The sequence below is a fragment of the Sciurus carolinensis genome, chromosome 10 (genome assembly GCF_902686445.1).
Source record: "Sciurus carolinensis chromosome 10, mSciCar1.2, whole genome shotgun sequence".
Taxonomy (NCBI): domain Eukaryota; kingdom Metazoa; phylum Chordata; class Mammalia; order Rodentia; family Sciuridae; genus Sciurus; species Sciurus carolinensis.
The window spans coordinates 21,622,650-21,650,491 of NC_062222.1; the positions used below are offsets into that span (position 1 = coordinate 21,622,650).

At 38.7% G+C, this 27,842-nt stretch overlaps 1 protein-coding gene and 1 non-coding gene across 8 annotated transcripts; both read left to right on the forward strand.

Annotated features, from left to right (window-relative positions):
• The first annotated feature begins 712 nt into the window (after window positions 1-712).
• Window positions 713-27,594, forward strand: Mmaa (metabolism of cobalamin associated A). 7 transcript variants are annotated; one of them, XM_047567606.1, is made up of 8 exons: window positions 717-802; window positions 2,452-2,559; window positions 13,120-13,623; window positions 15,902-16,024; window positions 19,375-19,545; window positions 23,193-23,278; window positions 26,090-26,239; window positions 27,277-27,594. In XM_047567606.1, the coding sequence occupies exons 2-8, from the start codon at window positions 2,475-2,477 to the stop codon at window positions 27,562-27,564; spliced, it is 1,407 nt and encodes a 468-aa protein (XP_047423562.1). In that variant the 5' UTR covers window positions 717-802; window positions 2,452-2,474; the 3' UTR covers window positions 27,565-27,594. The 7 variants fall into 7 exon arrangements, with proteins under 7 accessions (XP_047423566.1, XP_047423562.1, XP_047423564.1 ...); XM_047567612.1 differs by lacking the exons at window positions 717-802; window positions 2,452-2,559 and adding exons at window positions 2,933-3,529; window positions 11,503-11,580; XM_047567610.1 differs by lacking the exon at window positions 2,452-2,559 and having other exon boundaries at window positions 713-731.
• Window positions 17,394-17,466, forward strand: Trnav-cac (transfer RNA valine (anticodon CAC)). The gene has a single exon. It is a non-coding gene; the product is annotated as a tRNA-Val (tRNA).
• Window positions 27,595-27,842: the final 248 nt, after the last annotated feature.

The window sequence follows — 27,842 nt, forward strand, 5'->3', positions numbered from 1 at the left end:
AAATTTTAGGCATGTTCGTTTTCAATTCCCATGTCAGCCATCCCCACTCGGGACTTCCCGAGGGCATAGTTGTGGTAGTGAGTGCAGGTTATTGCGTCCGGTGCATGTTTAAAAATATTAATATGAATGGATGACTCTTAAGAAGAAAAAAAGGGAGTCCTTCAGCTATTTAAAACCACGCTATGCTTTAAAAATTTAAAAATTATAGTTTGGCTTGACACTAAGCATTTATTCCAACAGGTTGCCAACTGCTTTGCAGAGTGAAATCTTACTGCACCACTTTGCCAATCGTTAAGCATCTCGCTCCCTACACCACACTATAGCTTACAGGGAGGAAAGGTCTTTGGACAACACAGCCTCCGTGGGCCGATGGCCGCGGGACCGAACCAGGCTCGGCCTGCGACCCGCGGCAGCGAGAAGGGCCAGCCCGGGGGATGGGGGATACGTAGTCGTCGAACGCCGGGGTCGGAAGGTTCAAACTGGACAACAGAAAAGAAAACGCTATCTCAAAGGACACCCCTACTTTCCCCCGGCTCTCTTCCCAGAGGACTTCCCTGCGCCCTCACGCCACCGCCACCACACACCGGAACTCCCCGGCCACGTTGCGGAGACCTGGTCAGACCCCGCCCCGCGCCTGCGGTCGGCGATGCGCCTGCGCGCCACTGCCCGGCGGAAGGGGCGGGGCGCAAGGGCAGGAAGGGGCGGGGCGGCAATTCCGTGGCCTCGGGAGGGTGAGTCGGGGCGCGGGTACGCGAATCGTCCGGGAGTCGGGGCTGGAGAGTCTTCAGGCTGCCAGCTTGGGGTCAGTCCCGGCGTTGGGGGCGCCCCCTGGAGGATTGGGGTCAGGAGAAGGAGGCTACAGAAGGGATGATTTGTGGGGAGGCGGGGGGTGGGGGCGTGTGAACCAGCAGCGGCCGGCAGATCGATTCAAAAGGAAAGTTCCTTTTTTTCATGCAGAAGCAAGGCCTCGAGAATATTGTTTTAAAATTGTCGTCATCTTGGGCAGTTTCGTGCCGTAGCAACATGGCTTTGGCAAGGCAGCTTTCCATTGTCGCCACCAGATCTGGCTGGGTGGGAGAAGGGCGCAAGAGCCCATCGCAGAGTGAAATTAACATACATTTTGTGGGGGATAAAGTCTAGGATATCAAAACAGGGTTCAGATTAAAAGTCACAAGCAGTGTCTCGGTTCTGTGGAATACTGTGCCCAGGAAGGGGCTAGATGTCTTCCAGCAGAGGACATTGTCTTCAAATAAGTATTTCCCATTGAAAAATGAAAAAGCTGGGCTCTAATACATATATTTTGGAAAACAAATAAACTTATTAATGAAACTTTCCCAACTAGGTGGAAAATCTGGGAGAACTTAAACCTTTTGAGCCTGTCTACAATGTCCAGAATGTTACTTTAGATAGTAATCACTAAATACTCTTTTGCATTCAGGAAAACAGGATTTTTTTTTTTTAATGGCCCTTTTGAGTACTGAATTTTAATAGAGAGAGAAAAAATAAATAAAAATCACTGAGAAAGTTGAAGATGATGAAACAAAACCTATATATTTGAAATGGAAATTGCTGGTGAGCTCTTGAAACTTGTGACTCGTGTTTTCTATTATAAAGATCTTATTTTCTGCAACACAGGGAAAAATTTATTTTTATGTGCATTTTCTTGATTTTTAAAATGTGAATGGCCAGGTGTATCTTGTTTGTGATCTGTGCAGATAATCACCTAAATCAATATTCAGAGAAATAATTGAAATTAAAGGATGGGAAAAAATTCCAAAGACTGGGATCATTCAGAAAGAAAGTGAAATTTAACCAGGGTAGGATAGGAGAGGGATTATACACAGGGAAAGATACAACAGGAGAGAAAAATCTTGGAGTTGGAAAAGTAAGTGGTAGGTTTGGAAGATAATAAATAAACTCTCCTTAGAAGAGGCTTGGGTAGGTGAGTGCAAGAAAATTGTTTTGGAGAAGCTGTGTAATCCCAGATTAAGAAGACTGGACTTTGTCCCTTGGGCAGCAGTTCAGAATCATCTGAAGGGTTTATGAAAACACCCAGGATCAAGTGGAGGGATTATGAGAACATCAGTGGTCCCCCCCTACCCCACCCCATGATTCAGGAGTTTGAGATGGAGGGCCAAGAATTTCCCTTTCTTATCAGTTTTTTGCATTCCGTGGGTCATTCTTTGTTCCGTGGGTCACTCGTGGAGAATCACCATCCTAAGGTGTAGGGAACTCTGGAGGAATTTGAGGAGGAGAGTGAGGATATCACATGCATATTTTAGGATGTCTTACTGTGAAGTCTGAGAGGGGAAGTGGGAAAGGAGAGAGATGGAAAAGAAGAGGAAAAGTTCCTTAGAGTTTAACTAGCATCTGCATGATACTGGGCCCTATGCCAGGCTCACTCATGACAGTCTCTCTCTCTTTCATCTTTACTATTACCTTCATGTATAGGTCTGATTGTCTTCATTTTGGGCATGAAGAAATTGCAAGAGTATGAGAAATTGCCCAGGAACCATAACTGGTCTAGGAGCCCCCCAAGACTATGCAGATTTGAACTAGGTTGGTAGCAGTGGGAATGAATCCAAACATTTAATGGTGATGGAATTTAGGAAAACAGGAGACTTCCCTTGCTAATAGGAGACCTAAAAGTAGAACTGGGAAATCTGAGTCTTACTGGAAACATGATGAAAGGTAAAGTAGACATAGAACTTTAGAGAATTTCTGCATGAATTCAGTATGTGTTCCATATTACTCTTACATAATGATGACTGTTTAAAGCCTATTTAAAAGTTCCTTATTTAAAAAGTCATCCTACTCTACAAAAACTTCCTGAAGTTATTTGAAAAGGAGACAGCAAAGCCTTCTGTAGGAGTGGTGGGAGATGGTGAATAGATTCATGGCATCTGACAGCTTATCTTCAAATCAAAAGTGATTAGCATTGAAAAATGGAAACACATGGGATAATACTGAATTGCCTGTATGAATTGTGCTGCACTGCAGACACTGACCTAATGTATTGATTTTGGAAATCCTGTGTGCGTTTTCTTGCCAGAGTAGTTATTGAAATTGAGAATATTCATTGGATCAATTTCAAGATAAATATCCCAAGTCAGACTGACTGCTGCTGAGCTAATTTTTAATGAAGAAAAACATCCATATGTTAAAATCAGAATTTGAAAAGAAAGTTCCTAAATATATACTTACTGCACAATCTAGAAAAATGTGTTTTCAAAACATCGAGTAATAAGTGTAATGGCATTATGTACCCAGGCAAAATAAGAGCATGCATTCATACATTTATTCTGTGAGTAATAAACTGCTGTGGAGACAAAGATAACTCAGTCTAGGGAAGACTGCCATCTTAAAAAATGACCACAGCACAGTTTGATGAGCACTGTAAGAGAGGCTAGAACTGAGGGCAAGAGATATGAGTGAACTGAGGGTGTGAGGAAAAGAAGCCGGGAACTCTTCAGAGAGAAGACACTTGAGTTGGTTCTTGAAGACTAAGGAATCTGCCATCTGATTAAAGGTGAGAAGGACATCCTGGCCAGACAAAAACAGATGATAGCCACACTGTATGAAAGAATGTAGCTTTTTCTGGAACCTATGTACAGATCAGAGTGGTTATAGCAGCATGGTAAAAGTTGGGGAGAAGAAGGAAAGGAACTAAAAGAGGTAAACAAAAGCACTCAAAGAATATGAAACACACATGTAATGACTAATGTAAACTCCATTATACCAGGAATCACGCCTAGTTCTTCTATCAGTGCCTAGTACAGTGCCTAGCATATGGTAGGATCTCAATAAATATTTACTGAGTGACTTAATTGTACATGCAAAATTCTTTTTTTTCTATTTCAGATAGGGCAGAGGGAACCATTTTAGTGTTTTAAGCAGAAGAGTAATATGATCATGAGGATAAGTATGGAAAATGAACTAATAATGATCGGAGAGGTGGCTATAGCAGATTGGTTTTTTAGATTCAAAGTTGTACCCATTGGCACATTGCTGTCTATTAAAAAAGAAAAGACAGTCTTAGAGTGTTTATCACATTTAATTAGGGTAAGTCTTTTTTTAGTGAAACTTGTTGCAGTTGTATGTGGGTTATGTTGAATAATGGAAGCATATTTCTTATGGAAACAGTACAGTAGAAACATGGAGTGTGGTAGAGAGGAAAGAAAGGGCATAAAAGTTATTTTTGAGAAAAACAGTTGTGAATCTTTTTTAATTTTTTTGACTGGTGCATATTAATTATACAGCGTGCTTCATTGTGGCCTATTGGTACAAACCTACAACATCATTGGATCAGTTTCACTCCCAGATATGTCCTTTCCTCCCAAACTCTCATCTCCTTCTATCCTGTTGGTCTCCCTTGTACTTTCATAATACCCTTTTTCTTTTAAATTGTAAACAAATGGGGTACAACTTGTTTCTCTGGTTGTACATGAAATACAGGCATACCATTTGTGTAATCATACATTTACATATGGTGTTTGATTGATTCCGTTATTTTCCTTCCCCCCACTCCTCCCACCCCTCTTTTCCCTCTATACAGTTTCTCCTTCCTCCATTCTTGCCTCCCCATTATGTATCATCATCTGCTTATCAGCAAGATCATTCATCCTTTGGTTTTTTGAGATTGGCTTGTCTCACTTAGCATGATATTCTCCAGTTTCATCCATTTGCCTGCAAATGCCATAATTTTATCATTCTTTATGGCTGAGTAATATTCCATTGTATATATATATACATATATATATATATATATATATATACACACACATTTATATACCACAGTTTCTTTATCCATTCATCAATCGAAGGACATCTAGGTTGGTTCCACAATCTGGCTATTGTGAATTGAGCAACTATGAACATTGATGTGGCTGCATCACTGTAGTATGCTGATTTTAAGTCCTTTGGGTATAGGCCAAGGAGTGGGATAGCTGGGTCAAATGGTGGGTCGATTCCAAGCTTTCTGAGGAATCTCCACACTGCTTTCCAGAGTGACTGCACTAATTTGCAACCCCATCAGCAATGTATGAGTGTACCATTTTCCCCACATCCTCACCACCTATTGTTGCTTGTGTTCTTGATAATCACCATTCTAATTGGGGTGAGATGGAATCTTAGGGTAGTTTTGATCTGCATTTCTCTTATTACTAGAGACGTTGAACATTTTTTCATGTATCTGTTGATTGCTTGTAGATCTTCTTCTGTGAAGTATCTGTTCATTTCCTTAGCCCATTTGTTGATTGGATTATTTGTATTCTTGGTGTAGAGTTTTTTGAGTTCTTTATATATTCTGGAAATTAGTGCTCTATCTGAAGTATGAGTGGCAAAGATTTTCTCCCACTCTGTAGGCTCTCTCTTCACATTGCTGATAGTTTCCTTTGCTGAGAGAAAGCTTTTTAGTTTGAATCTATCCCAGTTATTGATTCTTGCTTTTATTTCTTGTGCTATGGGAGTCCTGTTAAGGAAGTCTGAGCCTAAGCCGAGATGTTGAAGATTAGGACCTACTTTTTCTTCTATAAGATGCAGGGTCTCTGGTCTGATTCCGAGGTCCCTGATCCATTTTGAGTTGAGTTTTGTGCAGGCTAAGAGGTAGGGGTTTAGTGTCATTCTGTTACATATGGATTTCCAGTTTTCCCAGCACCATTTTTTGAAAAGGCTATATTTTCTCCATTGCATGTTTTTGGCACCTTTGTCTAGTATGAGAAAACTGTATTTATTAGTGTTTGTGTCTGTGTCCTCTATTCTGTACCATTGATCTACCTGTCTATTTTGGTGCCAATACCTTGCTGTTTTGTTACTATTGCTTTGTAGTAGAGTTGAAGTTCTGGTATTGCGATACCCCCGCTTCACTCTTTCTGCTAAGGATTGCTTTAGCTATTCTGGGTTTCTTATTCTTCCAGATGAATTTCATGATTGCTTGCTCTATTTCTGTGAGGTACGTCATTGGGATTTTAATTGGCATTGCATTGAATCTGTATAGCACTTTTGGTAGTATGGCCATTTTGACAGTATTAATTCTGCCTATCCAAGAACATGGGAGATCTTTCCATCTTCTAAGATTTTCTTTATTTTCTTTCTTTAGTGTTCTATAGTTCTCATTGTAGAGGTCTTTCACCTCTTTTGTTAGATTGAGTCCCAAGTATTTTATTTTTATTTTTTTATGTATATATCTCAATCCTCTTTTTCCCCACTAGCTTCCGCATATGGGATAAAACATGGTACTTGTCCTTCTAAATCTGACTTATTTCGCTTGACATGATCCCTCCAGTTCCATTACTTTCCTACAGATGACATAATTTTGTTGTTCTTTATGGCTGAATAAAGCTCCATTGTGTATATATATCACATTTGCTTCATCTGTTCATCTGTTGCTGAATACCTAGATTGATTCCATAACCTGACTGTTGTGAATTGTTCTTTGATAAACATGGGTATGCATGTATCTCTAAAGTATGCTGATTTTAATTCTTTTGAATAAATACAAAGGAGTGATATAGCTAGATGATGTGGTACTTCTGTTTTTAGTTTTTTGACACCTCCATACTAATTTCTTTGGAAGCTGTTCTACTTTATATTCCCACCAATGGTGTTTAAAAGAGTTCCTTTTTCCCAGTGTCCTCTCCAGCACAGATGTGCGTCTTAAAATGCTACTGTTCTTGTGAACCTTCTTGCAGGGGAGGTGTATTAGATTTTTGTTACTGTAACAAGATACCCGAGGCAGTAAGAAAGATTTATTTTGGCTTACAGTTTTGGAGGCTTCAGTCCATGACAGATTGGCCCTGTTGCTTTTTTCCTGTGGTAGCACAGTGTTTGGTGGCAGGAGTGTTTGGTAGCTCACCTCATGATCACCAAGAATGAAAGAGAGAAGAAAGTGCTGGGGTCTTAATATCCCCTTCAAGGGCATGTCCCCAATGACCTAACTTCCTCCCACTAAGCTCTACCTCTTACACCATATTAGCACCACCGCTGGAGATCAAGCCTTTAATACTTGAACCATTGGGGAACTTTTAAGGAGGGAATGCTCTTACAAACCCATTTCATTATTTTTGCCTACTTGATGTTTTTCATTGTATATTAATAAATTGACATTCTGGTATATTAGCAATGGTGATGCTTTGAGTTATCTTACTGAGCATTGTAAATGCCGCAGAATTTCTCTTGCATTTTGGAAGTGCTTAGCTTATAAATTGTATGACTCTGTACTCAGAATGAAAATTGAAACAGTTTGATTTGATTTTTGGTCAACTTTTTTATTTCTTTCCATAAGAAAGCCGGAAAAAAAATATGCTTCGTTATATGAGGAGTAGGAAACCCTTCTCCCATCCTACGTGATTTTACTCATGAATAAATTAACAAACTTAATTTTATCTTCTGCCTCTGACATGTATCTATGGGTAGAATGTTGTTCATAAGGCCGAGTTAGATAACTTTTAAAAATTTTGTGGAGTCCTTTAAAATCAGATTAATTATATAAATTAATGTGATTTGTTAATAAATTTAGTTATCAGTTATCAATTTCCTATGAAATGAAAAACACTTAAAATGTTTAAAATTTGGTCTCTTTTGTCATCTAACACTTCATTCAGAATTCCTACCAATATGGTTTGCACAGGAGATGTAAACTAATTTTTCATTTTAGTCTAAGCAGAAAAATGAAAAATAAACAGCCAGGTATAATTACCACATTCATATGTAAAGGATTATTTGATCGTTTCTAGAATTCACACTATATAGATAATAGATTTGTGAGATCCAAGTTTTTCCCAAGTTCTTCCACTCATCGTGGGGCCTTGTTCAATCAACCTAACATTGCTGAGCCTTTTCAGCTGTAGATTAGCTGAGGAAATGCATGCATACCTACATAATCAACTCCCTGCAAAAAACAGCAGCTGCTGGCTGCCATTCACAAGGTCCAGAGAGGAACTAAGAAACTCAGTCCCCAGGAAGAGTTTGGAGGGTGTCAAAACCTAGAATTCTATACATTTGGGTAGTTTTTTTGTTTGTTTGTTTTTTTGTTTGCTTTTTGGTTTTGTTTTTGTTATTTTAGTTTGGGAAAGAGAAAGGGGGTGGGATTAAATGTTATCCTTTCCTGGTTCTTTCTCTTGAAATCCTTTTAAGATTGTACTGACATCAAAGAACAAAGAACTGTGCCTGCAGAATAGACCTTAAGCTTATCAAATAGTTGGCACAGATTTTTTTGAGGAAGATTACAATTAAATTGTTCACCATTATTTTAAATGTTAGACTAATCTATGCTACTTCTTTTCTAATAAGGCCATTTTTATTCATCTCATTTAGGAAATGTTATTTGCTTGCAATATTATAAATGGACATATTTTCATCTCCTAATTTCTTGCTTCTGTGTTTTGATTCCTTAAAACCTTTTCTGTTTTGGTTAGATGATTTGAAACAGGGAACTTAGAAGGCAGAATATTTTAGATAAAGGTCCTCATTACACAGGTAAGTATTGTAACACAAGCTTTTCTTCATAGTATGGAAGGTCAATGCAGGTAAATAGACTATCCACTTATGGACCTAAAAAAAAAAAAATATATATATATATAAATAAATAAATATATATATATATATATATATATAAAATATTGAAACGCTACTCTGTGCTGGGCACTGTGTTAGATTCTGAGGAAATAAGGAATAATATTTTCTCATTTCTCTGGGAGGATCTCAACTAAGGTGAGGGATGAGAACTGGTGGGGAGAGGTCTATAAATAAATGACTTTGAAGACAAGAAAACAAGGCCTGTAATCCCAACGACTCAAAGGCCAAGGCAGGAGGATCTTAAGTTCAAGGTTCATACTGGTCAACTTAAACCCTCAGCAACTTAGCGAGACCCTCAGAATGTAGCTGAGTGGTAAAGCGCTCATGGGTTCTATTCCCACTGTCAAAAAAAAAAAAAAGGAAAAGGAAAGAAAACTACCTGTGATATGATGGAACATTGAATAGAACAATTTACTGCCTGGAAGAGCTGGGGGAAAATGTGCCTCAAAGGAGGTGTTAATAGAACTGAATAGGTGTTTTTCAGGTAAAAATGTGGAATGATAGGCATTCTGGACTCCTGATTTTTATGTTAGTTTGTGCATAGTTTAATAAAAGCGACCATGCTCAGAACTGGTGACTAGACCATGCACATCATGCTATTTTGGAGTACTTTTGAACTTCTAATCTTAATATGATGATTCTGATGAAAGCTTTGCAGAAGCATAATTCCTTTTACTGATTTTTTTAGAACATATGCTAATTTTATGTCTAATTTAGAAATTGATATAGAAATATATTGGATACAACACTAATGGTCACAATAAGTGATAAAATTAAGGATTCATCAAGTTCACTTCTCATGTTAGGGAAGAACTCCAAATGAAGAAGGAAGTAAGGTACAAGTTATGACAGAGATAATTAAGTCATGAGTAGTTATTAAATATTTCTATTAAAATTCTAAAATTTTAAAAATTTTATCTTAAAAGATATTTTTTGGTTGTCTTAGCAGTTGTATTAGTTTTCTATTACTCCTGTAACAAGTCACCACAAACTTAGGGCATAATACAACACAAGATTATTATCTTACAATTATTTTGATCAAGTCTGACATGGGTGTCTCTGGGCTAAAATCAGGGTACTAATAATATTTTATTTGGTCCTGGTGAAACAGCTTCCTTGCTTTTTCTTCTACCGGTTGTCTGCATTCCTTGCCTTCTAGCCCCTTTGCTCCCATAAACCAGCGGAGGTGGTTGAGTCCTCACAGGACACTACTCTGCTCTTTTCTGCCTCCCTCTTCCATTTGTAAGGACCTTGGTGATTGTAGTAGGGCTTCTGGGATAAACTAGACTAATTTATGTATCTGGGTCAGCTGATTAGCAGTCTGAATTCCATCTGCATACTTCACTTCCCCTTTTCCATGTGATACAACATGTTCGTAGGTTCCAGGAATTCAGACATGGGCATCCTTGGGTGGGCATTACTCTGTCTACCAACATAATAGGCTGCCTTGAAAAAAATCAGAAACATACAGTGTGCCCAAAACAACATGGGAGAACCACAAGACTACTTATCTACAGGTGAATTTATATACACTTCAACATATGTATTCCTTCTGCATGTGTGCGTAAAGTTTTATCAAAAATGGTGTGACACCTCCTCCATCCAATCCCTTTTTTGGTGAACTTATTTGGTCTCACATATGTAAATGACAGCTGAACAATAATGGTTCCCAAACCTACGCCAAAGCTCTGACCTCTCAACTGCCCACTCAGTATCTCACTTGGATATCTAGTAGCCCTCTTTTGTTTTTGATTAAATTTATTTTTAATTGATACATAAAAACATAAAAATTGTACATATTAATAGGGTACCATGTGATGTTTTGATGCAGGTATACATGGTGTAATGTTTAATAGTGTGCCTCTTACATTTAATGTGTTGGAGACTGAACTCCTGTTTGCATGTTAAACCTCTCTTCTGACAGTCTTCCCTAGCTCACTGAAGGACAACTCCATCTGTTTATTTTTGTTTGTTTGTTTTTGTTTTTTTTTCTTTTTCTTTTTGGTACTGGGGATTAAACCCAGGGACACTTAAACACTGAGCCACATCCCCAACTCTTTTTTGTATTTCTTAATTTAGAGACATGGTCTCTATACTGATATCTATTTCCCTTTTAGCCAAAGGACTTCTCTTTTATTCTAGCATAATTTATTAAGAGGAAATGCCATAGAGAATCTGAAAGATCTGGATTTGAGTCCTGGCCCTGTCTCTGGTTGTGACTATAGTTGCTTAACTCATGCTTGGTTTTCCTTTCTGTTAAACGAGATTAATAACTGTCACTGTGTCCTCATGGAATTGGTGTATAGGGTGAAATAAAGTATTTGAAAGTGGTTTATAAACTCTAAAGTTCCGGGTAAGTGGAGGTAAGTGGGTAATAAAATAAACTCCAATCAGATCAGCATCAGCTTTTTTTTCTTTTTTTTTCCTTAGCAATTGAAGCGTGCCAGGCTTCATGTCAAGCTTTAAGGATTCTAACAGGGACAAGAAGATCTTGAATGTGGCTTATCTTGTCCATTCCCTAATGCCTTGCTGAAGTCCAGGTCCTCATCATCTCCTTTGCTTCCATGCTAGGGGTCCTTGCTAGGTTTCCTCAATTGGGCTCTGTATTTCCAGGGTCTCATCACTCTTAACCTTTCACCACTGCTCCTAGACTTTTCTCCTGAAAAAACAAAGTCAGTTGTGTTACCTTCATAAAGATCTCTGTTGTTTGTCCTCTGCCAGAGACAAAAGCTAGCTCCTTGGCCCCAATTTACATACTGGTCCAGACATATCTCCTATTACTAGTTCCTAATACACGTGTCTTTTGCATCACTGAAATTTTTCTAATATGGCACAGAAGAGACCAAGTTCCTGTTCTGATTTTGCACATGTAAGTCCTTAGCCTAGAAAGCTGTTTTCATCCTTCATCAGCTCTTTTATTTTTTTCAGATCCAGCCCTGATGTTGCAACCTGGAAAGTAGTATATGCTTGGAAAGTAGGGACTGAATAGAAATCCAGTTCTTTCCTGTGAGTGTCCAGGCTGCTGGTGGTGGTGGTGGTGATGTGCATTGAGCTGAAAGATACCTTCAATAATAGATCCCCTTTTATATATTTTAAGTGTCCTTTTGTGTGTGTGTACGAAGAGGGCTGGTGGATGAATGTTTTAGAAAAAAGTGTTTTAGAAATACTTTTATACATTTTAAATAAATTATTCTTTTAGAATAAGACTTTCACAAATAAGTGTTACAGCGCCTCCCTCAAACTAGAAAAAAAATTGCCTTTGGAAAATAGATGAACTGTTATAGTTTCTACAAGTTAAAAAAAAAAAATCTTAGACTACTTCCTTGACCTGAATAGAATGTTTATTAACTAAAATTAATATCATATCATTGGCTTTGAAGCGCCATTTAGAAAAGTACCTTGGCTCAATAAAGTAATTAATTTCAGTGTGCCATGAAACCCAGGAAAACCAAAATTTACAAATAATTATGAACCCAAACTGCATAGGACATACATACCTATAAGTCTTAGTTTGCCATTGGAAGTTAGGTCTGTGACCTAATTGTTACTAATGTTTACAAATTTGTATAATAACAATAAAAGCTAATGTTAGTTGAGCTCCTACTCTGTGCTAGGCTGTGCTCCAGGCTTTTTACATGAATTAAGTCATTTTGTTCTCACAACCACCCTGCTCTCTGGACTCCAAAACATCAAGCACAGAGTGGTTAAGTAACTAGCCCAAGGTCACTAGCTTAAGTAGCAGCAACTGAAAGGCGGTGGCTCATAACCCCTGCCCTGTCCTGATTCAGTGAACTGTTGTCAGCTTTCATCATCTGATTTACTATATTGAGAATACCAGTGAATCTGAGACTCCTTCAATTCCTGAGTGGTTCAAACTTCTGTGTGCTTGGTTACAGGGCTTCTGAGTAGTGGGGACTGGAACGTGCATTTTTAGAAAGTACCTGGTAGTTCTGACCATACTTTGAGATGCACTCATCTGGTTACTGCACAACCCACACGGCTCACTCGCATTAAGGCTTATTGTTGTCGATTGTGTGCTTAAGCCAGGTTATTCGGGGTGAGTCTGTCGAGGATGCACACGGGTCTGAACTTGTGCCTCCAGTGCGACACCACTAATCACATTTCTTTCGTAGAGAATGAATAAAAGGGTAGCTGCAGAGGCATTGTTTTTAAAGAATCTTTTGTATGAGCTTCAGAACTGGGTATGTTGACCTGAGGAAAGTGTGAAGATGAATGTGAGAAAAAGTGGAACAGAAAATGTCCACCCTAATGAGGTTTTGTATGTTTGGCTTTTGTTTATAAGGAAATTTTAATGTAAATTCCACCTCACAATAGAGATAGTTTCAGGATCGGGATTACTCTGAATGTTAACTCTGGCCAAGGAGGGAGTCTTCTCTTTTAAATTTAGTAAGAAAACTCACCCATTTATACAGCCAAGAGTGCTGATTTTGTGTATTTTAGAATGTGGAAAAAGCACTGTACTTTTCACTTTTCCATATCTTAGTTGTCTGTTAAAGTGGCCAAATTCGTTTCTCTTTCTTCTAGCGAGGTCTGGAATCACATTGAGTCAAAAGCACCCGGAGTTTTCTTCAGTTACAAACAAAATGAATCTTCCTGCGCTCCTGCCTCATCCTCACCAGCATTTCCTAAAAGGCCTGTTAAGAACACCTTTCCGTGGTTACCACTTCACCTTTCACTCAAGTGCTCATCTCCTATCAGGAATCCTGTGTGCTCAGCCTTTTAAGTCACTTGGACTCCATTGTACCAAGTGGATGCTGCTGTCAAATGGCTTAAGGAGGAAATTATGTGTACAAGCAACCTTAAAGGACCACATGGAAGGACTTTCTGATAAAGAACAAAGATTTGTGGATAAACTTTATACTGGCTTAATCCAAGGGCAAAGGGCCTGCTTAGCAGAGGCCATAACTCTTGTAGAATCAACTCACAGCAGGAAAAAGGAGTTAGCCCAGGTGCTGCTTCAGAAAGTATTAATCTACCACCGAGAACAAGAACAATTAAATGGAGGAAAACCACTAGCATTTAGAGTGGGTCAGTCTTTTATAATTAATTTATTTTTTGTCAGTAAATACTCTAAATTATTTCAAAATAAGTCAAATAGTTTGCATTCTCATGGAATTATTCTTTCTCTGTGAATTGTTGGATGATTTTTAAATGCCTTTTTCTGTAAATATTTATCTTGATATATTGGAAATTTGTTATGATCATTTAAACCAAGGATCTGTATTTTGATATAATAATATAGGATTTACATTTGGGCCTTTTTCTACAGCTTCCAGAAGAGAAACATATATAGGAAGAACCAGTAACCATTTTACTCTTTGCTTTCGGTAGTCCTATTTAATAGTCTAAAGTGGATTTCTGTTTTGTGGTATATCAACTATAATTATCCTCATAACATATAAAGATTCTGCTTCTTTGGTGTTTCATTGGTCTTTATATAGGCAAGTTTCACTTCTTCGGATACTTCCTGTTGAGTTTCAGGGAGCGATTCTACACCCAGCCATTTCAATATTAAAATGTATTTTAAGGGCTGGGCGATAGCTCAGTTGGTAAAGTGCTTGCCTTGTAAGCACAAGGCCCTGGGTTCAATCCCCAGCACCGCAAAAAAAAAAAAAAAAAAAAAAAATGTATTTTAAAGGAGAGACCATATTCACTTGCCAACTACATTTAAATAATCATTTGATTATTTGGGGCAGATTAACCTGGTTCTGTAATTGTAAATCAGCTTATATTTTGGAAATTTAGACATATTTGACTAGCAGGAATTACACAAGCAGTTTGGGTAGAAAGAGAGTGTCCCATAATGGCGAATTCAGTGATCTATACTAACCCTTCTGCTGAAAACCACTTGAAATTGTGGCCAAGGTACAGAGAATTGGGAGGAATGAGTAAATACATGTAAAAGTTGACATTACAGTAGACGTTTATATCCTAGTTTATTGGCAATATAGGGACTCAAACCTAGTTTTTAGATTAACAGATATAAATGCTTTAAGGATAAGTTCAAAAAAAGCTCACCAACTAATATTTGCACCAGTCCACATTTTTCACATGTCTTTTTCTTCTGCCCTCATGGAGGGACTCTCATTTGGAGAGTACTCCATTGGGTGTTACTAATCTTTGTGTTGTAGACAGGAAAAATAGCAAATTCGCCAAAAGAAACTCTAGTTATAATGTAGTGTTGCCTACTATGTTTTAAAGAATTCTTGAAGAGAAAATGGTCCAGAAATGTCTGGAGTTAACTTAGCAATTCATATGTAACTTTGAAGTGATAGCAATTCATACATAACTTTGAAGTGATATTCTGATTCTTCCATCCTCATCTTTTTAGGCCAGATAAACCTCTGTCTTTGTTGTAGTTATCACCATCATCAAATAAAAGCAGCAAATGTTTATTTGGCATCTGCAAAGGTTTTGAAGACAGGAAGCTGCCCTGAGAATTGTATTAAGAAGCAAAGCATACCATATACTTTACAGTAGTTTTGAATACAGTTAAACTCCTGGGTTTTACATACTCATTGGACAAAACTTGTCTCTGTCATGTGTGCTACACACTGTTTCAAATGTATTGCAGATGTTAACTCATTTAATTCTTAAAACAACCTAAATAGGTAGATCCGATTACACATAGAGGTTAGTAACTTTGAGAGTCCTGGATTCTGCATTCCTAAGAGGAGAACTAGAGAGAGAACCTGATGCCCTGTTCTGGAGGTTGCCCTCTTACCCACCATGCTTGACTAACTCTCCAAGGAGGGAGCTTTTCTCTCTTTCTTAACATAAATTTTTTTTTTTTCAGAACTCTGTTTATGATATTCTTTGAGTTACAAGTGAGATGAAGAAAAGAATGATCCTTTGTGAATAGAAAATTACTTTCTCGATCACTCGGAATTTCTAGAGTAATGAGTTGTTTTTCCAGTGGACAGAGAAAATAGACAGAATTGGGGCAGGTGGAATAATTACCAGTCATGATGAGACCTGGGCAGATATAGAAATTCAGCACATTAAAACATAGGCACTGAAGTGTGTCTTCAAAAACCTACATTGTAGCAAAAAGTCAAGCATGTTTTCTATTTTTAAAAAGTGAATGTATAAACACATGAAACTCAGAATTGTTCCTATATATCCCCATTGTTTGGGATTAGATAGAAAGATGAATTTTTATTTACTGCTTTAGGATATGTTAAAATATATTAATGATATTTTAATAAATTAGCAGTAGAAGATAGTCTAATGTTTTATTCAGTAAAACTAATTGTGGTGCTGATTTTATTTATCTAGTAAATTAGAAGATCTCTTTTCACTATAGGATTGTCTGGACCCCCTGGTGCTGGAAAATCAACATTTATAGAATATTTTGGAAAAATGCTTACTGAGCGAGGGCACAGATTATCGGTGCTAGCTGTGGACCCTTCTTCCTGCACTAGTGGTGGTGAGTATGGCTAGTTCTTTATGGGTCGTAGAACTTTTTTTTTTTCCTTTTGCACTATCAGGTGACCTCTAACTACTAGCTGAGTTTGGTCTCACTGAGGGAAGGGAGTTCTGCAGAGTGGGTGGAAGTAGAGGGAGGTGGTTGGGGAGCATTGGACTCTCCTGAGAAGATCAGCTTGTGGATAGTTCAGTGGGCACTTAAGAGAACCAGGATTACAGGTGCCAGAAGTGGAAGATGATCAAAAACAGATTTTAGCCCTTGGCAGTCATGCCTAAGTCTAGGCCCTGGTCCTCTCTTGTTTATGCAGGCTGCATCAGTGGCTGTGCCACTTACAAAATGGTTCTTACCCATCTGTTATTTCCTTCCTATTGTTGTAACTTCTCTTAAGCTTAAAAAAACAAAACAAATTTACTGCTGTTTATGACTTGTCACCTGTTTATATGACTAGTTAAACAGAAAGCTCTTAGAGGGATCATGTAATATATTACTGTTCCCCCAAAGCACTTAGCATAGTGTCTTGTGCACGGTACAGGGTTCAGCAATTACTTACTGATTTGAGGTCATGCAGTCATTCGCAGTTTAATTTGCAGCTCATCAGACATAAAATGAATATAAACGTAGTTCCCCAAAGGATCAGTTAAAGAAAACATAAAGCATGCCATATAAATACTCAGGAAAGGTCTTTCTTCCCTTACCCCTCTTTATAATTTAAGCTTCTCATACTGCAGTTATTTACTTAAGCAGTGAATGCCTACTACAGGCAAGGAATTGTGCACAGAAAGTACTGTGTTGAGTAATGGTGAATAAGACACTGTGCTCTTGGCCTTGTGGAGCTGTGCATCTTAGGAGGTTTCAGAACAGATGAATCAACACAAGTGTGTGTTGTGAATGGATGGATACAAGGGACTTGGGGAAGTGTTTGGTGTGTATACTGTGGTGTTCTGCAAATAGAATATTATTTGAATAATCATCATTAGAGCACTCATTGAGACATCTAGCTCAGAGCACTCAAAAGTTTTTGATTCACTGTAATAAAGAGGTTAACTGTACAAAGTTCAAGATTATATCTATGTCAGTGCATTGTCTTATTTTATGTTTAGAACTTTGTTAAGGTAAGCACCTTGGTGATTTTTTTTTTGTAATAAGCAATCCTCATTTTCATATAGGTATGAAGTCTTTTTCCCCTCTACCTTCTTAATATCCTAGACTATCTGCAATTCAGAGAAAATAATAGCTTGAGATTGCAATTGATAGCAGAAATGATGTTATAAAGTAGTCTGTGTTGAAGTTGCCTGGATGTGTGGTTCTTCACCTTTCTCAAACCAAAAAGGAGGGCCCCTTTTTCAGGTTAAAAAAAAAATTTATAGCTGGGGATATAGCTCAGTTGGTAGAGTGCTTGCCTCACAAGCACGAGACCCTGGGTTCAATCCCCAGCACCGCCAAAAAAAAAAAAAAAAAAAAAAAAAAAAATTTATAGACTTTGAAGGAAAAAAAAGTATATGAAGATACATAGAACACTAGAATTATAAATTTCTACCTTATTACAATACATACATTGAAAAAACAGCACTAAAGTTTGAAAAGCATTTTTTGGTCTGTAGTCAGTCTTGGTACTTTGGATTCACAGACCCCCTGTGACACCTTTGAGACCTCTCTGGGGGTCTACAACTAACAGTTTTGGATTCACTGGCAAAGACAATTACATGGGAGAATAATTTCATAATGTTTAGTTCTGTGTGGTAGGATCTATAGGATAATAATTTGAAGTATAACTTTGGCAGATTGTTGACTTCCACAGGGATGATTTCATGCAGAAAATTACTTTAGGAAGAAGTTTTATGTGAAGTAAATAAAGTAGTTGAGGAACATGGTGACTGTGTGCTCTAGAATTGGGACTTGTGAGAAGACCTGAATTGTAGTCATAAGGAAAAAGAGCATATCTTTAATCATCTTAATCTTAAGCATCAACTCTGTGGAAAAAATAGCCCTTTGGCAGACTAAAAATAAATATTCAGAATAGAACAGCAACACACCTTCACATTATATGACTAAAGAAAATTAGGAAAAGCTAATAGTAGTTCCAGGGCTTTCATTCTTCTAGAATTTACAAGTATTGATGTGAGAATCTAAACAATTTAACCAGTTCCACTCCACAGGTTTTAAATTGTCTACTGTGAACACTTTGTTTAGCATTCAGTGTACAATATCTAGTGTTTTTTGTTTTTTTTGCGGTGCTGGGGATTGAACCCAGGGCCTCATGCTTACAAGGCAAGCACTCTACCAACTGAGCTATATTCCCAGCCCTCAGAGTGCAATATCTATAAGACAAGGTTCATAGGCAAGGAATTTTTGCTAAAGCATGATTCTCAACCTTGGCACTAGTGACATTTGGGACCAGGCAATTCTTTGTTGTAGGTGGCTGCCCTATAAACTAAAGGATGCTTAGCAGCATCCCTGGCCTCTATCCAGTAGATGCCAGTAGCATCCCACCCACACTGACAAGTAAATATTTCTCTAGACGTTGCCAAATGTCCTAAGTAGGGGAGACAAAATTACTCCTGGTTGAGAATCACTATGTGGAAGAGATAAGATATATAAATTTGAAATCCAAAATAAGCTGTGTGGATACTTTTCCATCCATTCATTTAACTTACTTTACATTCAGTCTGGGCTCCAAAATTTCTAACTGATAAAGAATTAGAAGCAACATGCATTGGGGGAAGGGCAGCATAAAGATGCGTTTGCATAGTGTTTACATAGGGCTGAGAAAATGCCATTTGTACAAATAAATGAATGAGGAGGGGGTGCCCCAGGTAATGATGGGAAGGGGAGGGACAGTGAAGTTCTCTAATGCTCTGCAGAGCAACTGGTAGACTATAGAAATTCACAAGAGGGAGGCATGGGGTGAAAAAGTTCCAAAAATGCAGACCCTGGGCAGGACACTTTGTAAATTAGCAGTGAGAAAAGAAGAGATGTCTCTGACATGAGAGCACAGACAAAGGAAGAGGGGAAAATGTTAAGATGGCAGTAAAGAAACCACCCAGCTGTATCAGAGGATGGTTTTGGACTGGTGGGAGCCGAAATTGGACAGTTAAGGTGGGGCTGGGTTCTGAGGACCTCCAGTGCCAGGCTGAAGGATCTGACTTTGAGCAATGGGATGTCCTTGTAGGTTTTAAGGGGATTAGAATGTTTTAAAAATTAATCCTGCATGATTGTATATAGTGAGTTAGAGGAAAGCTCAATAATATGAAATAATGTCTTGAGATACAGCACATCTCCTTGGAACTGACTGATTGATAATTGGCCCTTAGAACTGCTTCATGATTACAAAACATACTTATGTGTTTTAGGATCACTCTTAGGTGATAAAACCCGAATGACGGAGTTATCAAGAGATATGAATGCATACATCAGACCATCTCCTACCAGAGGGACTTTAGGAGGTGTGACAAGGACCACAAATGAAGCTATTCTGCTATGTGAAGGAGGGGGGTATGACATCATTCTTATTGAAACTGTAGGTGAGTGTGATATTCTTTCAGAAAGGTACTATTATAATGAATGTCATATAAAGATGAGTGACAACTAATTACATTTTGTTCATTCAGCAGATACTTACTAAAATTGTAATTAAGTACGAGAGATTACCCCAGACTCCACAGGAAATAGGAGCATATAGGCTACACTTCCTAACCTCAAAGAGCTTGTCATTTGGAGTGTGACAGTGAGCCACTGGCTGGATCACTATTATCACGAGTGCCAGAGGAGAGCAGTAGACTTAGTATGAACTGTGCAAGCAAAGCCACCGCCCATTTTGTGTAAGCGCATTTCATGTCTATAATATTCATTAAGAAAAGTAGTGCAGTTAGGTATTTTTTGATTTGGGGGCCATTTTATTTCATATTTATATCCTTAGCCCAAAGTTATGTGCAAGGAAGACACTGAAATGAAAATTCCAAGAAAGTCACATTCTTGTGACAAGACCATCTGTTACATTACGGTATCATAAATGTTTGTGAAGCAACCTAACTCAGATTTAGGGGACTCAGTGGAGGCTTCCTAAAGGAGGTGACAGCTGGACTCAGTTTTGAAGAAAGAATAGGAGTGAATCAAAATGTGGGTGAAAGGCATTCGCAAAGACCCCAAGGAGGGAGAAAGCTGGACTCACTCAGAAGTGCTGCTCACTCGGGTACTTACAGCACAGAGTGTGAAGAGGGGTTAGAACCAGATCCAGAGCTGAGTGTCAGGGGCCTCGTGTGCCGTGTCAAGGAATTCAGAGTTTGTCCTGAAAGAAGTGGGAAGCCATTCGGGGTGAGCAGGAAAGGGAGAAACCGAGATACGCATTTTGGAATATTCCTGGCAGCAAAGCATGGAATGATTAGAAGAGCAGAGGCAGCAAGCAGTGAGGAGGCGCCTATACTAATCAGAGAAAGAGATGGCAGGGCTCTGACCCAAACAGGGAAACCGGGAATGGAGAAGAGAGGGATTCAAAAAGCATTGAGCATACATTGATGGGGCTTTTCCATGATTAGATATAAGAGATGAGGAAGGAAGAAAAGATGGAATAATCAAGAATGCTGCAGAAAGAGGGATTTGGAGGGGGAGAATCATAAGTTTAATTGTGACTATATTAAGTATGAGATGCTTATTAGGTGTACAAGTGACTGTGTGTCTTGAGAAAGGACTGAGTAAGAAAGACAGATTTAGCAGTTGCCCACATAATTCAGAGTTTCATATTTCAAGCTGTAAGTTTGGTTCAGCTCAACTGGGGAAAATATGGGGCAAAAATGGAAGGTAAACATCAGTTTTCTGGGGCTGCCATGATAAAATACTGAAGACTGGGTGGCTTACACAACCGAAATTTGTTTCCTCACAGTTCTGGAGACTGAAAATCCAGGACCCAGACGCTGGCAGGACTGGTCTCTTCTGCGACCTCTTCTCTCGGTTTGCAGATGGCTGCCTTCTTGCTGTGTCCTCACATGGCCTTTTGTCTGTGCACATGTTCCCCTGGTGTCTCATCCTCTTCTTAGGACATGGTAGTCCTATTGGATTAGGAGTTCTATCCTTATGACCTCATTTAATTTCTTTAGAGGCCCAGTCTTCAAATTCAGTCACCTCGAGGTTTGGGGCCTCAACAAAGGAATTGGGAAGGTAGAGGTGGCCTAATTAAATCCCTAGCACTAGCCAGGACTGGGCTTTAGCAACTCTACCAGTTGAGCTTGGACAGAAGAGCTGCCCGAGTGGAAGCAGGGGCATCAAAGCAGAAGGCAATATGAAAACCAAGGATGTTCCCTGGAAGTTGTATTTAACCGCTTATCCCAGAGGCTTTAAATAATTTTTCCTAGTGATTCAAGTAAGAGAGAGATTCTTTTCTTGTAAATGAAAGAATTCTGGGAACAGGCAGTCCAGAACAGGTGCTGGCTCTGCAGTGATGTCATGCCCAGGCTGCTTCGGTCTGTCTGTCCTCCCTTCACTTTGTTTGCATGCTCAAGGTTGCTCATGGTTCAAAGATGTCTGATGAAGCTCTGACTGTCACATCTGTCACGTCTGTGTTCCAGATGGAAGGAAGGGAAAGGAGGTGGAAGGGGTCAGGAAGGGGTAGGTAGAAGAGGTGCGCCTCCTGGTTGGGATTGTCTTCTTTAACGAACTTTCTTGGAAGCCCCCTCTCTTGACTCTTGCTTTCGCTCAGTTCCATCCCTGTTAAAGGAGACCTCATGAATGGCCTTTCACCTGGTACAGTGATGTTCCCAATAACATGAGGGCAAGGAAACAGGGAAGAAAGCTATCAAATGGGCAACCACAAAGGAGGGAGTTTCCAGAGGAGTTTCAGTGGCCGGGGGATGTGGAAACCAGATTTAAGAGGGTTGAGATTAATGTGAAGTTGAGACAGTGAGCACGAATTGCTTTTTCCAGAAATTTGACTACAAAGAAAAAGTGGGAAATATGGTGAGAAGTTGAGTGATTTGTCTGGTTTTGCTTGGTCTGAGACGAGAGTGGCTTGAGCACAGTTCATATGATGTGTCAAGGAACTGGAGCCTGTAGGTACAGGCAGGTTCAAGACAAGGAAGAGTGAGGGCCAGGAAGTAGGAAGGAACCAAAGGTTCCCGTTCAATATTTCTTCCACCAACTGCAGATCAGGCAGCCGGACTGAGTTTGTAACTTATCTGTTTTCTGTGGAAGGGGACAGGGAGAAGCTGGGGAAGTTCACTCTTTATTCCTCTGTGAAGTGGATGCCACAGTGATCAGGTAGGGAGATTGTGGGAGATCACTGTTGTGAGAAGTGGGAAGGAGGCTGACCAAGGGCCTTGCTGGGGATTGCTTTTACTAGGCAGTGAGGAAGATGTGGCAGATGCTGGAGACCATGACCTTGTAGTGGTGCCTGTCCACAGTGCAGTGACTTCTCAAGCATGCCTGGAAAGAGACAGTACACATATTTGGATTGATCTGTGATTGGGGGTTTGCAGAATGCAAGTAAGAAGGAAAAACTGGAAGTATCAGCAGCATGCTTTAAGATTAGAGTCACAGTGTTCCAGCTACTCACTAATGAAAGACAAGCCAAGAAAGCTTTGAGAGTAGGAAAGAGTAGAAATCCCTCAGCTCTCCATTCAGTCGAGGAATAGCTCTAATGTGTAAAAGGGAGGGAGAGCTAGAAAGGTAAGCTTACTTAGGTAGTGGCATTTAATAAATTCTTCAGAGGTGGGGTACTGCGGTTTGCTCATATGCAAACCACCTATGATCATATGTTGGAAACTTAATCCCCAAATTTGTATGTTAATGGTATTTAGAGGTGGGACCTTCATGATAGTACTAGTGATTTTTTAAGAAGAGAGACCTGAGCTACCGCGCTGGCTATCTAGCCTGTGATGCCCTCCACCATGTTACAATGCAGCAAGGAGGCCCTCACCAGATGTTGAACAGATGCTGGCTCTAGGCTCTTGGTCTTCCCAGCCTCCAGAACTGTGAGCCAAATAAACTTCTATTCTTTATAAGTTATCAGTCTCAGATATTTTGTTACATAAACAGAAAATGGACTAAGACATGGGGTGTTCAAAGGAGTGAGTGTGTGACCATGAGTGTGAGTGAATAAAGTGGAATGGAAATGATAGTGAAGTTGAGAAAGTGTAATAACTGTGAATATTTTAGGACATAGTTGTGATTTAAATTCCAGGTGTGGGTCAGTCGGAGTTTGCTGTTGCTGACATGGTTGACATGTTTGTTTTGCTACTGCCACCAGCAGGAGGAGATGAATTGCAGGTAATTCTTTTGATGTTTCCTCTCAAAATACAAAGTACATATCTCTTAAGATACAAATTTCTAGTGTCGTGTTTTTGTAAATTAAGTTGAAAAGAGTATAAAGAAAGAAACACCATTCACATTGTCTAAAATACCTGAATCAAAGGCAGATTGTCTCTCCGTATTTTCCCCAACTTACAGTAATAGAATGAATGACTTTGAGCTACTCATACAACTTAAATTTTTCCACCTATAACATGGAAGTGACTGGAATAAATGGATAGCTCTGGCTAAAAGAGACCACCATTACATGGGTGTTTGTTACCAAATGGTTATTTTTAACTGGGATGCCACCATCACAATTTATATATCATGTAATAGGTGTCTTATTCTTCTTCTGCAGTGCAGTCCTGGCATTAACTCCCTAGAGTTAGTGTGGACTTCACAAGTCTTCCCCTCACTTCAGACACCAACTGCAAGCTCCAGGGTTCACAGGCCAACCCTGACCAGATGGCCACAAATTTGGGGGTTCCCACTACCCCTCGGGTTTGATAATTCATTAGAATAGCTTGCATAACTCAGAAGGCACTATATTATAATTGTAGTTTTATTACAAAGGCACAAATCAGTATCAGCCAAATGAAGAGACACAGAAGGAGAGTTCCAAGAGGGTCCCAAACATAAAAATTCAGGACACATTTCCCTCGAGGTACATCAACATGTTGTCACCAACTAGGCAGTTTCCCTGAGCTTGCTGTTCTTAAGTTTTTATTGGGGTTTCATCAGGTAGGCATGATTGATGGAATCACTGGCTATATAATTTAACTCAATCTCTCACTTCTCTTCCCCCATAGAGGCTGAGCCCACATCATCTGATACAAAGTCCCAACCCTGTAATCCTGCAGTTTGTCATTCTAGTGTGATCAGGCCCCCATCCTAAATCCCAGGCACTCACCATGAGTAACAAATAGTTTAAGAAATACTCAGAATTTAGAGGTCCTTCCCAGCAACTTCAGACAAAGACAAGACAAGACATTTTCTTTGTGATGCAGAATTTCCTTTTCAATTTCATAATCCTAAAAAAAAGCAATAGCAGACTATGGTTGCTGTGATTTAGAAACATTAACTATTAGAATTTAATAATTAAAAGTAATATATTGGATGAGGATTCTCTCCACTACATTTTTTACATACACATGTGTAAAACAGATTAGCTTCTCAATAAATTCCAATTGAGAATCACAGTCTTTGGAACAGGAGTTCTCTGTGTTTCTCCTTTGTTAGCAAAGCAATAAAACTTTCAATAAAACTTTTCCTTTTGTTCAAAAAAAATTCCTATTGTCAATAATGGTACTTTATTTTTCTGTTCAACCAACAATTATTAAATACCTATTGAGGGCCAAGTGTCGTGGTGCACACCTATAATTCCAGCTGCTTAGGAGGCTGAGGCAGGAGGATTGCAACTTAAAGTCAGCCTGAACAATTTAGCAATGCCCTAAGCAACTTAACAAGATCCTGTCTCAAAATAAAAAATAAAAATTGCTGAGGATGTGGTTCAGCAGTTAAGTGTTCCTGGGTGTAATCCCCAGTACCGAATAAATAAACGAATAGATAAATAAATAAATAAATAAATAAATAAATAAATAAATAAATACAGAAGGAGTTAAAATACACCATTTGGGAAAATTGACTATTTTGAGTTAAAGGCACTTGAAAAACTGCAGATATATTCCTCTGGCCTTCTTTCAATGTCTTAGAAGCAGAGAATAAATTCCCACGTGAAAAATGTCTTCCTAAAGTTAGAAAGACAACAAGATTCTTATGATCAAGAACCTTCCACTGAGGAGGAAGTAATTCTTTACAGATCTTGTTAAAATAATTATTTACTTTTAAGCCCCTGAATGTATTCTAGTTGCATCTTACAATTTACTTCATCTGATTCAGTGTATGTTTTTGACTCTGCCTCTTCAGGCTTTTTTCCTGATAAGACTTCCATGTCAGATAAAACTTGTATTAAAGAAATGTGTATAATTTTTAAAAAAGTAATATATATAAAAGTACATGAAAAGGAATTTTAAAATAATGTTATTATATTTTTTATGCCTTTATTTATTTATTTTTATGTGGTGCTGAGGATCGAACCCAGTGCCTCATACATGCTAGGCAAGTGCTCTACCACTGAGCTACAACCACAGCCCCTGAAAAGCAATTTTAATCTTAGATGGATAGATAGATATATTTTCCAAATGAGATTTGGTCCTTGACTATTATCCTTTATTTCTGATATTTTTATGCAACATAATTTAAATCAAGAGGTAGGACAATTTTAGCTATCAGGTTATTTTTTCTTATTTGCAAGTTTGAAAAATGCTATAGACATTTAAGAAAACTTTCGAAGGTGTTGTTTTGAGAAATGCAGATGTTAGTGATATGTGTGTTTTCTTTTTAAGCATCTGACGGATGGTTTTGTATCCTGCGCTGTAGCTCACAAGAAGCAGAATCCATCTGAGATGGTGTGAACTGTCAACTGCCACTCAATCACGCTATGTCTTTGATCTACTTACTGTAATTCTGAATGTATTCCACTACACTAGTCTCTAAGTTGGGAAGAGATGTTATAAATGACTTCTGTAATCCCAAGAACTGGTGGATTAAAGTAATTTTTATCAAGTAATTGTGATTCCTGGCATCCAGAGATTAGGGAAATAGAGAAAAAAAGCAAAGTGTATGACTTTCAAAATCATAGCATTATGGTTGTCCATTTTCAAGCTAGTTGTCACTAAATGAAATGTTTCTGATAATCTCATTCTTCTTCCCTTTTTTTTACACTAGGGTATCAAAAGGGGCATAATCGAGATGGCAGACCTGGTAGCTATAACTAAATCTGATGGAGACTTGATCGTGCCAGCTCGAAGGATACAAGCAGAGTACGTGAGCGCACTGAAATTGCTCCGCAAGCGCTCAGAAGCCTGGAGACCAAAGGTTAGTTTGCATTTCATTCTATACTTTTCACCCTGAGTGGACTGTGTACATTAGGAGAGGACATAAGTCCCAGCTAGACACATAATCAATCTGTGCTTGAATGTGAAGATTACAGTTTTAAAAATATGACAAAGCCAGAATATGTAGCCATGATTTTAAATATAATCTTTCAACCACTGGGTGTCAGAAACTAGAATGCGGGGTGATAGATTAGATTGCTTAATGCTTGACTTGAGCCATTTCGAAGTAAGAGCAAATCCATCCTGAAAGGAGCCATCCTTAAGATTATGGAACAATTAATGATTTGATTATCTGTATTGGAATTTGAGTACCAGAGAAGAGACTTGCGATGTGATACTTCCATTCCCATTATGTTTGTTGGAGGCTGTTTTCAATAAGTGACAAAAAGCAAAGAAAAATTCTGTAGTAAGTGGTGCAATCATATTGATTCCGACAGTTTTATCACCAGGAGGACACTGTGTTATTAAAGAATAAGCTGTAGTCCTTCTAATGAGGATGATGGCTTACCTTACTGTCAGCTCCTGTTTTCCATAGTCGCATTGTGTTGAGTCCAGAGCCACCTTATACATGCAGGTGCTGGATGCTTAGCTATTAGCCTTGCTGAGTCAGATGAATTTGACAGAGAGAATGGAACTATTCTCTCCACCTGGCTTTATTTTCTGGCACTCAGGCCTCAGGGAAACTTCCCTGGTGTAGCCTTTCTCATCCGTGACTCTTGGGAGTTCTCCAGGGTGCCCCTGGAGAACAATCTGAACAATCCCAAATTAAAATAAATTTCTGAGCTAAAGAATTTGACCTTGAATCAATGTCTTATTTCTGCTATGCACTTAGTAATCCTAGATTCATTACACTAACATATGTGTCAGAAAATTTACCTTGACACAACAGAAAAGTCTCATTTTTGTCACTTGCCTATTTCCATAAACTGCAGAAATTAATTGGTAAACATCAGAGTCCTAGTGAAAATGTTTTCTATCATTTTCAGTAAAGCATATCTGTTTCTTCCTTTCCAATAGGTGATCCGTATTTCTGCCAGAAGTGGAGAGGGGATCACGGAAATGTGGGATAAAATGAAAGAATTCCAGGACCTGATGCTTGCCAGTGGGGAGCTGACTGCCAAAAGACGGAAGCAGCAGAAAGTCTGGATGTGGAATCTCATTCAGGAAAACGTGTTAGAACATTTCAGGACCCATCCTGCTATCCAAGAACAGATTCCCCTTCTGGAAAGAAAGGTTCTCAGTGGGGCCTTGTCCCCAGGACTAGCAGCAGACTTGTTGTTGAAAGCTTTCAAAAGTAGAGACTAATAAATACATCCTATATCATCATGCTACATATTGTTTCATAAAGTGGTTTTTTTTTTTTTAATTTTTTTTAGTTGTAGATGGACACAATTTCTTTCTTTCTTTCTTTTATGTGGTACTGAGGATTGAACCCAGTGCCTCACATGTGCTAGGCAAGCGCTCTACCTATAAGCCACAACCCCAGCCCCCTCATAAAGTGTTTTAATATTCAAAAAATCACTTGTATGTTTATACTATAATTCTTTTATAGTGCCTTGGCTTCTTTATTTGTAAACTGTGCT

Excerpts from the sequence above, each read along its gene's own strand:
- Mmaa (XM_047567606.1), top strand. The coding sequence starts at position 2,475 with ATGAAGAAATTGCAAGAGTATGAGAAATTGCCCAGGAACCATAACTGG. Across the intron at positions 13,624-15,901 it reads ACCACTAGCATTTAGAGTGG|GATTGTCTGGACCCCCTGGT; the intron begins GTCAGTCTTTTA and ends TTTTCACTATAG. Across the intron at positions 19,546-23,192 it reads CATTCTTATTGAAACTGTAG|GTGTGGGTCAGTCGGAGTTT; the intron begins GTGAGTGTGATA and ends TTTAAATTCCAG.